At 37.4% G+C, this 11,017-nt stretch overlaps 1 protein-coding gene across 1 annotated transcript; it reads left to right on the forward strand.

Annotated features, from left to right (window-relative positions):
- Positions 1 to 2,375: 2,375 nt before the first annotated feature.
- HINT1 (histidine triad nucleotide binding protein 1) lies at positions 2,376 to 9,705 on the forward strand. Its single transcript, XM_083121015.1, has 3 exons — positions 2,376 to 2,694; positions 6,885 to 6,989; positions 9,333 to 9,705. Exons 1-3 carry the CDS (start codon positions 2,428 to 2,430, stop codon positions 9,495 to 9,497), a joined length of 537 nt encoding a protein of 178 aa, XP_082977141.1. The 5' UTR covers positions 2,376 to 2,427; the 3' UTR covers positions 9,498 to 9,705.
- Positions 9,706 to 11,017: the final 1,312 nt, after the last annotated feature.

The raw sequence follows: 11,017 nt of genomic DNA on the forward strand, positions 1-11,017 counted from the left end.
ATAAGCAGAGAGAGAGAACAAAATGTCTAGTTCTTGCCACTGAAATGCAATGTGATCCATTGAAGTGTTGACTGTCACATCGGTGTTTCTGCTAATGGCAGCGAAGCACTTACGGCCATTTGTGTCTACATCGTACTGTGTCTATGAAGCAAGCGCACAACAGTTTCCATAATTATTTTAAAAAATGATTTACTTACCAGATTTATAAAAGGATGTGTTCAAACTAGTCAACTTTGATGTGTACTGATTTTTTATACATATTTTTTAAGACACCCAATAACATAAGCTGGCAGGGGGGCTAGAAACAGGTTTTTACGGAGGTCCTGAAAGTAGACAGGAGACTGTGAAGTGATAAGGTGCTTGTTACTTATTGTGTTTTCTAGTGGATTCAACAGCAGTGTGTGTTATAGCTCAGCAAATATTTTGTACTGCACAGCAGGGTGTATTTATTTATGATTCATGTGTGTTAACTCAATCAGCAAGTGAAGTTCAAAGACTATTTGAAACATGATTCCCGGGTGTAAACGTTCCATGCATTTTTTTTCTCTGGGATTGATTAAAAAAAGCTGTGTACAAGTCATATCCACACACCCTGAAGAAACAAATGTAACATCCACAAAGGAAATGTTACCAACATAATCAATGTGAACTGTAGTGAGTTATGGGTAACTTCATCAAGAGTTGTCAAAAAAATGTGTAGGCAACAAAGGCGGCCAGTTTCAGCACCTTCTTTCATAAATTTGTAAGTATATAAATCACTCTTTAAACTATGGTTATGGAAAAACACATGCTGATTCACGGACAGTCTACAATACCATCACACGGCGATCAAGCACAATTTCACTTCTTAAAAACGCAGCTATAGAAAAAAATGTTGATGCACAAGAAATATTTGCTGTTAATTGTACCTAGTCCTAGACAAGATATGAAGATACTTTGCAAGTCCTTTCAGCAATTTCATTGAATTATATTTTATCCTCATTGTCACAATTAGCCCAAAGTTGCTGAAGAGCAATGCTAAACAAGGAAAATACTAATACCATTTCTTTAGAGCTGTATATATCCATGCACCCTGAGCCCAACATTTTTTACACAACTTTTAGTCAGTTACAGAAGTCCACGTCCACTGTATGGTAATTTTGTTCCTAATTTAGCTCAAAACTTTCTTCTACCAGATTTAAATTTCTGGATAAACCCTTGATTGTACGTAAATAACTGCCCTTCCTGCTCAACTGTGCATGGAATTCCCTTTTTCAAATAAAATAGGGTTTAATCATTCCAGAAAATGTAAGCACTATGCTATTAAATATTATAAGCATATTCAGTCAAAGTCTGATTGTTTCACACACAATTTTTACTACTCGGTCAAATTTTAAGGATGGCGTGCCCAGGATTTTCGAAACTGAGGAGTTAGGTATGCACTTTTTAGTAGTCTGCCCACATATTTACTTTTTTTCTGCCCTTGACGTTCTCTTCTCTTTTTTATATGTAATAGGCTAAAGAGATGGTTATGATCATGACAACCACCAAGATCACCTTGAGCACGCCACTGGCCTCTTGCTTGTCATGAAGAAATATCAACGTCCAGTTTAGTTACGTAAAGGCTCACCAAGTAAACACGGGAAATGAACGTGTGGACACATATGCCAAAGCCGCTCGATCATCGGAAACTACCTCACTTGCGAGACTTCCATACACGGACCTTCTTCCAAGAGTTAAATATAAACTTCAAGAAAAATGGAAACAGTGGTGTATAGAACAATTTCAATCCACGGGCAACACATATAAATGGTTTGCAGAACATTCACAAAACAAACCTTGGTACTACCCATATAATTTTCCAAGATCAGTTATTACTTTTATAATACGTCTACGTACAGGTCATGTTCGCACTAATGATCATTTATCACGACTACATATTACAACAAAACAAGCCTGCGCATGTGGAGAAGATAATCAAGATGCTACACATCTCTTTTTACAATGTCCCAATTTCGACAGAGAACGAGATAAATTATATAGTGGTTTACGTCGAAATAGAATTCCATTCCCTACATCTCTTACTGCCCTGCTCACGGACCCTACTCCTCCCACCATATGGCTTCTTTATGGATATGCAAGAAGATGTAATTTGACGATCTAACAAACAGTATAAATAAATATCAATAGATGTTTTTTTTTTCATTCTTGTGAAATATAAGTGAATAGCGAACTAAATACATAAAAAAAAAATAATAAAAAAAAAAAACTCAGGAAGATGACTAAAATTGACTACCAGTTGATAGGGTCAGAAAAAGAAGAAGAAGAAGATTGTCATGAAGAATTGCTCATTAATGATGATTTCAGATTTGTGCCGAATTCACCCCGGTTCCTGAACATCAATTTATCCATGATTACGAGAAGCCTACTGCAAAATGTAAGGAAGGAATGGCAAGATTTATTCATCACGCATTGCATGTTAATTTGCGTTCGTATCATTGGTTAACAGCCTTTTCAGTTCTGACGGCCCGCTGTCTACACTGTGCTGCAAGCGATTATTGCAAGAGAGACACGTGTATTACTAAACAAACTACAGTAAGGAAAATGGCTGACGAAGTAAGCAGAGCTCAAGCCGCTCAGCCGGGTGGAGATACTATATTCGGAAAGATATTACGAAAAGAAATCCCAGCTAAAATTATATATGAAGACAATGAGGTAAAGACATAGGACAACAATAGTGTAATTCTGCAACGTTTGTGTGTGTTATTTATCCTGCCAAAATGTATTTTCAGGTGCAAAAAGGATCCCTATATGATTACGTAATTATGTTAGACAAGTACTTATGTTAATAAAGCCTGATACAAACCAGCCTGAACGTTTCACGCACGTGAATATAGCACCCGAAAGAGAATCCAAAACACACCAGATGGGAAGTTGCCTACCGTTACATGCATAATTAGACAAGTTAGGTTTGGTGCTCATTGCATTTTCCACGTCAAGAAGAATTCTCCACCTTTATATATTGTCTTGCTTTGTGTGTTTTTCCTTCCATGTATGTTTAATTTTGAGTAGGTTAGCCCAGGGTACTAGTTTACTATCCTTCGGACACATTTATTTATTTTTACAGAAGAAACTACTTACCGTAATAAGTTCCTGTAGCATTGTCGAACATCGGGAAGGTGTTTTGTGTGATGTGGGAATGTTTCATAGCTGAAATTCATGTTGTTCATTGAAAATTAATTCTCCGACGGAGAATAGCTAGCCCCACGAACCATTGGCGCATGGATAGGTTAGTTCTGTTAGGCTAGGGAACATAGTTAAAATTTGGTGTCGTGTTAGTATCAGGATCTAGAAATTGGAAATAATTGCGAACCATTGGCGCTAGCCCCACGAACCATTGGCACGTGGTTAGGTTAGTTCTGTTAGGTTAGGAAACATAGTTCAAATTTCATCAAAACAACGTTGATACACCTTAAGGAATGTTCTGCGAAGCAGATACGTAAGTACGAATGTCAAAAATTGACGAAACGAAAAAATTAGAGGTGTCCGAAGGATAGTAAATTTTTACCGAAGTGTTCTTATTTTAAATAATTTAAATAGGTCAAAAGCACGATAAGTAGGAGGGAACAGCCTGTTCCCTCTGTTCCATGGAGGGACCGCCACTGGTTGGGTGCTATATTCACTTCCGCGAAGCCTTCGTGCTGTTCTGCTTCAAACTAAGTTAACAGATGTACTTTATCCCAATAACATATTTCTGCAAGCTAAAAACAACTGAAAATGTTTATAAACAACATAAGCTTATTAAGGTATGCAAAATGTTTCACTTTCTCAAGGGGGTACAATGTTACTGTTCCAAGTTGTATATAATGGGCAGTGTAAATTACTTTATGCCTAGTGGTAGCGTCATTGCCTTGTAATCGAGGGGTCCCAGGTTCGATACCCGGTGGAGGCACAAGTGGTTCGGATCCCACTTTAAATTGTAGGTCCAGTCCCGATTAGCCTTACTGTGCATAAAGTGGACTTAAAACAGCAACTCAAACCAAAACCAAACTTTATGCCTGATACACACTAATACAAATTGTGATTTGTAAAGGGTGTGATCTCAGTTGGTGTGTCAGTTACAACAGTATATGAAACTCTTTAGCCAGCCCAGGGAGGTAATTCCCTCTGCTCAGAATTTTGTGTTGTGGATTTGCAAATATTACAAGGGATAAAGATAATGATTGTGAGACACTCATCCCTCTTGCACAACAGGGTGTTGACAGGGTTGTTGAAACTTAAGCATTACAATGGTGAAGTTGTGAAGAAGGCATAAATCCATGTGCTTTATGAATTACATGTGGATACATATACAGGTATTGGACAAAATAATGGAAACACCTGTGGAAGTCGGAACATCATGTATTAATACGGTGTTGGGCCACCTTTAGCATGCAATACAACTTGGATTCGGGACGGAATAGACCGATACAAGTCCTGAATGGTGGTGAGTGGAATTTGAAGCCATTCTTAATGCAACACAGCCTCCAGCTCAGGTAGAGACGAAGGAGGTGGGAATCGACGCCGAACCCTGGATTCCAAAACAGCCCACAGAGGCTCAATGATATTCAGGTCTGGGGACCGGGTGGGCCAGGGAAGACGTTGAACCTCATCAGCATGCTCTGGAAACCACTGTTGAACAGTGCCAGCAGTATGAATGGGGGCATTATCATCCTGGAAGATGGCATTCCTGTTTGAAAATAAGGTTTGCAGCATTAGGTGGATCTGGTTATCCAAGAGTTCTCTATACACTGCTTATGAGACCCGACTGTGTAATGTGACAAGGGGGCTGCCGACTACCATGATATAATGACCCAGACCATAACAGAGCCGCCACCATGTTTGACAGTCGGGCGGTGACAGTCCACATCGTATGCTGCCGAGGGTGTTAGCCATACAAACACGTGTCCAGTAGTGAGGAAGAGGGTAAAGGTTGACTAGTCAGACCAAATGACATGTTTCCAGTCCTCCAACGTCCAAGTTTTGTGGTCATTGCATCATGCACGTCACCTTCGAGCACTCGTCTCAGTTATTAGGGACTTGGCAATAGCAACATGCCCATGGATACCCATTTGATGCAGTTCCCGCCTCACTGTTTTGCATGACACGGGGTGTTTAGGTGCTGATTAAGTTCTGTAATCACTTTGGAAGCCATTGTTTTCTTCTGCAACATCACAATACGCTTCAAGGCCCGGCGGTCCCTTTCCTGCAGCTTCGTCTTTCAACCACTATTGTGCTTAGCAGACCCTGTTTCGCCGTGCACTGTGTATGCGGTCCTGACTTTCGAGACCGTGTCTCGTGTTACACCGCATAACTTCGCTGTTTTGCTCACAGATGCTCCAGTGAAACGGGCACCAACAATTCGACCTCTTTCAAACTCCGTCAGGTTGGCTATACTGGTCACTCACTACACCTGAACAACATGCAATACCACACTGCCTCAGTCTACTGTCAGCGCACAGTCCATACTACCTGCAACAAACAAGAGAAGGTTGATTTCCGCCATGCTCAGTATTACCAGGCACATTGAAAATATGTCCCACTTCTGACTCGTGTTTCCATTATTTTGTCCAATACCTGTAAATAATAACTTAGAGATCGGATTTTAAAGGGAATTCTTTTTTTTCTTTTTTTTTCAACACTGATCGTGGAATAAATAGAAACAGTATGTAGATGTATATGTAGGTTGATAATTATCTTCAACAAGGTTACATGGTTTTGATTTCCCTTTTTTAAATACATTTTCCTTTCTGGTCCCTTATTGACTAGTTTTTCAGCCTACATTCCCTTTTTTACCTTTTAAAAAACATCTTCGTTGGTCCCTTTATTGACAAGAAGTCAAATATTTTGTACAACTGTATTTTCCCTAAACAAAACATTCAACAATTGTCTTATTTGGTGCAGCTTAGAGGAAAGAAAGAGCAAGTGCCTTCTCCCTTTCCTTCCCTCCATGAGTGTTGGGAGCACGTTGCAGTGAGTTTTGCAACAATGCGATCTGGTCTTATGCAGCAACAAATACATTGTAAGCGGCATGCCTGTTGAGTTGAAAGTGTACTTATCTGCTAGATTTAGACTTCTATGGTGAAGTGTTTTAGAATAGTTTGAACTTTACTGTGTAACAGTGACAGTATTGAATGTCAGTGAAATGGCAAAGTCTGGTAGCTACAAGTGGCATCAAGCTATGGTATGCGGTAAGCTGTTGCAAGGAAGATTCCATTGAGACAGATGGTAGAATTATTCACTGTACTTTACCTTCAAAAAGAGAAAATGAAAAAGGACTATAGTTTATTTTTGTACTCTTATTTCATATGGCGTAAAGTAAAAATCTAATGTATCCCTTTTTATGTATGAATTGTGCTTTCATTTAAGATAATATTTTTAGTGGAGTGCATAAATAAACTATATTCCTTTTGCATTTCAATTTATTTTTTTTTGGCAATAATTTTCCCATTTTGTGCTTTTCAGAGTAAATGTTTTCCCTTTAAAATCCGGTCTCTTGTAATAACACAGTATTGGGAAAGGTACCATAAATTAGATTTTTTTTTTTAACAGAGAGGATGACTGTAAGAAGTGTTTTCCAACTTGAATCTAGCAGGAAAAGATCTAGATAGCTTTAGTAGTTTAAACACTAACATAACATGGGTTTTCCAGAAGGCATGTGGCTAATATTCTGTCACTCTCTCGACATGTACAAAAGAATAAAATAAGAAACTGATTAATCAAGAATTTTCATTAGGTCACTGCATAAATCGTTACTTTTTGATTATTTTAACTTTTTATGCATGCATAGGCTTATGTATTTATTTTGTTTGTATATCTTTGACAGTACTTTTAGAAAATATAATGTGCTTTCTTTTTTCTTCCAGTGCATAGCTTTTCATGATGTGAACCCCCAAGCTCCAGTACACTTTCTTGTTATACCTCGAAAGCCAATTACACAACTTTCAAAATGTGAAGATGTTGATCAACAGGTAGGATAGTATTTTTAAAATATGTTTATCAATAGAGCTGGGATAGTTATACTTGCTCTCTGGGAATTCCGAGAATTCTGCATGAATTTTTCTCCCCAGATGTGAAAAATTACAACTTATGTTAATCCAAACCACTTTGACTTGAAACATATTTATAAATTCCCGAGGCACGTTTTTCTCAATTTAGCTTTTATTTTTATCGAGGAAGGAAAGCAAAGCTGTGTGGAAAATAAAACTGAATTCTGTCAGTCCATTTACTTCGTTAGTGTCTTTTGCAGAACAATCCATCTGACAGATGGAAGATTACTCCAAGATAAGATATCTTGAGGTATATTAGGTACTGTAACATTTGTGACTTGTGTTGGTAGATGTATTTTGAGTCAAGTATGTGAAATGAATTGAATTAGAATTTTTGAATACATTGGAATCACACAGACCCTTTCTCCAGTTGGAAAGTTTGTATCAGTATAAACCTTTGATATTGTTACATGTTATGTATTAGAACAGGTGAAAGTAATTCCAGCATGATGTTTTAGCTTGAACATTTGTCCATATTAGACGCAAATAAAAATTATACTTGTAGTAATATCAGACACGTACACCAAATTCATACTCAAACAAGAACACCGCATGTTCTATGTGATTAGAATTTTATATTTATCTACAACACACACTGAATAGGATTTTCTGATTACTTTTTTCCCCGGAATGAAACTTTCCATCCCATTTCTGTTTTTGTGTGAGTAGGTTAGGTGGAGTGCTCTAGTTTTAGAATTACACTTCCATATGCTTAGTGTTACTATTTCTACTTTCAAGTAGGTTGGAATTGGTAGGTGTCATTTTATTATTTTAACAGTGGGTGTTCTCTCAATTACACTGATACCCCTACAAGTGCAATTATGACCACTTATTACCATCAAAATTTTCAAAAATCTTGGCTACTCATCCCTAACATTGTACCACAGCAAGTAACACATGGCCAGTTCTTTACCCAGCACTTCTTGGTTTGCCTCGTGACCAAAGCCTCACTGCTGAGTAAATTTACTTAAATATAGCAGCCTTAAATGTCATACCACCGGCAACATGTAGTACAGCATGTGGGAAGAGAATTGCAATGCAACAAACCATATTTTTCAGCAGGTTTCCTTCAAATTTTTAACCTTTTTCCCCAAATGTTTAATGGTTCCTGAGAAAGGGGTTATTACGTAATACTTATACAGAATGCTATTCCTGGGGCCCTTGTAGAGAGAGTTGTCTGTAATAAATATTGTTGGGGGGGGGGGGGCTAGGATTCTGATTTTTAAGGATATTGAATTTGGAGTTTGTGGAAAATGTTGTAACCACTCCTATCTAAATGATTGGAGCTATTTGGTTATACAGAGGGTTTTAAAAGTTGCGCAGTCCTAGTTTTGATTCCTTATAACACGAACACAATAAGAGATGATCACACCTAGTGTCCTGCATTATGAAAATGAACCCATCAAAGTATTTTTAAATACTATAGATTGTCATGTTACCCCACATAGGAAGTTCTAGAAATTAATTAATTAAGTCAAGAGTATTTTTTTTTCTAGAATGCCATTTTCTAGGAAGAAAAGATAAGAAGTTATTGCATGGTCATAATTTGATATTTTGTCACTGGTGCCATCCCAGTGATGGTTTGTTACCAGTAGGGTTGAATGTAACACTTGATTTTGGACAGTGATTTTATAGGTGAAGTGAAAAAATTACATTTTAGTGGCATGCAATCTTGATTGGCAACACTTAGCAGTGTTGAATTTTGTCTGCAGACAAAAGGCCTTAAAAGGATATATACTCTGTCCCAGGTTTCTCGAGCAAGCGAAGGAAAACAAGTCTCTGTGCAAGTTGACACAAGACTGCTCTTCCAATGAACACGTGGAAGGGAACTTGATTTCCCCCCCTCTGCTGCTATGCCCAGCCATACTCCACAGATACCAGGGATAGAGTATAATCATCTGTTGGACTAAAATAAGTCCAAAGATTGTAATAAGGAATACCTTTTTTGGCTGGGTTTTATTCTAAGGACTTAGCTTGTACTAGAGCAATTCATATTTTTCACAGGCAACATGTCCCCAAGTACAACAAACTATGCACTTGCATAAAAGCTCATACTTTTGCTAAATATTAGTTGCGCCTGACTAGTTGGGTTTTGCTTTCCAATCCTCCATTACAGTTGATATCGCTTGAGAAGTATCACGTGATCCAAGTCAGTTTTGCATGTTTTTAAAACTCTGTGTATGAGAATTTTATATTGAAGTTAGGTTAGCTACAATGTAGAGAATTCTGGTTTTTGATTGGTTCTTTCCATTTTGGCTATTGCAGCTCCTTGGACACTTGATGTTGGTTGCTAGAAAAGTAGCAAAAGAGCAACAGTTGTTGGAGGGATTCCGCCTAGTTGTGAACGATGGAGCCCAAGGCTGCCAGTCAGTGTATCATCTGCATATCCATGTTCTGGGTGGAAGGCAGTTGGGATGGCCTCCTGGGTAACAAAGCTGGCATTGGTGATTGCACTGCATTACATAATAAAAGTTCCAAAATGCAGTGTAAGATTTAAAAACTTTACAAACTGTGGAATGTTAGAAGTTAAAAACTTTGCGGGATTTTTATGGTATTGGATCCAGTTATGTGTATTCCGTTGCATACCTTAAGCTTTATTGCATGTATTAACTGTTCAATAAATGTTATTGCTTGAGCAGTTTTAGAGTATCATTGTTGGATGTTCTTTTATAGTTTTCCAGGTTTTCAGTGCTTGCGAGTTGTTGGATAATTTCTAGGATGTCCGTCAGTAGTTCTTGAATATCTCACTACACTAGTGAGGATACAAAAAATCTAAATAGAATAGTATTTTTTTCTTACGGTTTGGTCATGACAATGACACTGTTGGTTGAAGTTGGAAAAATAAATTTTGGATGTTTTCATTGCGTATCATGATACGATTGTCAGGGTTTGCATGGCTTATAAGTTTCATAATTTATTTAAGAGTAAAGATGAACGTGGCAATACCTCATGCACTAGGCTGCAGTTTCCACGGTTCAATGGACAGCTTTACTTCATTGAATAAAAATCTGTATAAAATCTGGTTTCACAATGTGAATTAATAATGGATTTTAAAAACTGATGTGGAGACCTTCAAAACAAGACCTACATTATATTTGTAGGACTACCCACTAAGAAAAAGTTTTCAGCGAAAAATGCAGGCTCAACCAGGACTCGAACCCAGGTCTCTGGCATACCATGCCATTGTTCTAATCACTGAGCTACCGAGCCAGCCTGGCTTCTACATAGTACATCTCCTGTGTGTGCGCCTAATCTTCAATAAGAAAAAGTTGTTTCGCAAGATTGATAAGAATGGTTTTGACATATTTTAAAAAATTGAAATTTAAGAATTGTGTTTAAAACCTTTATGCCTCTACCATACTAACATGTCATCACTATTGGACCATCTTTTTTTTTTATTTATATATTTTTTTTTGTTTTCACAACAATAAAAAAATAGAAGTCATACTTGAAAAACATATTAGCATAGGTTAACACAGAATTGAATAAGCTAAATTTTGATGTAACTTGTTTCTATGTAGGCCTACTGGTTAATTTTTAGTTGGAGTCCAAACTCTAGTATCTATAATTTTTAATCCAACTGTAGTACTGGTATGGTGTTATTCAGTAAACATCTAATCTCTATTACAGTTAAAGCAGGAATATTTGATGCATTTTACAAACTTGATCCACCCACTAATATCATCCTACAATACACTGCACAATAAAAATTCCTCAACAACATTATTCTTGTACCAGTGCTAATAATTATACAGGGTCATCGAGATTGATTGCCGGTATCTTAAACTGTTATTATAAAAGAAGTATTTAATGGATATACACGTGTGGAATCTTAAAATGTTCAGGTTTTAGACTTAGCTTAGTACACTTTGATATGGTGCCATTTGTTGCTCTGGTGATGTCTAGACGTATTCAATTTCCTGCCACGTCTTCTGAATCGTGTCCAGAAT

The sequence above is a fragment of the Lepisma saccharinum genome, chromosome 1, assembly GCF_977018435.1.
Source record: "Lepisma saccharinum chromosome 1, izLepSacc3.1, whole genome shotgun sequence".
Taxonomy (NCBI): Eukaryota; Metazoa; Arthropoda; class Insecta; order Zygentoma; family Lepismatidae; genus Lepisma; species Lepisma saccharinum.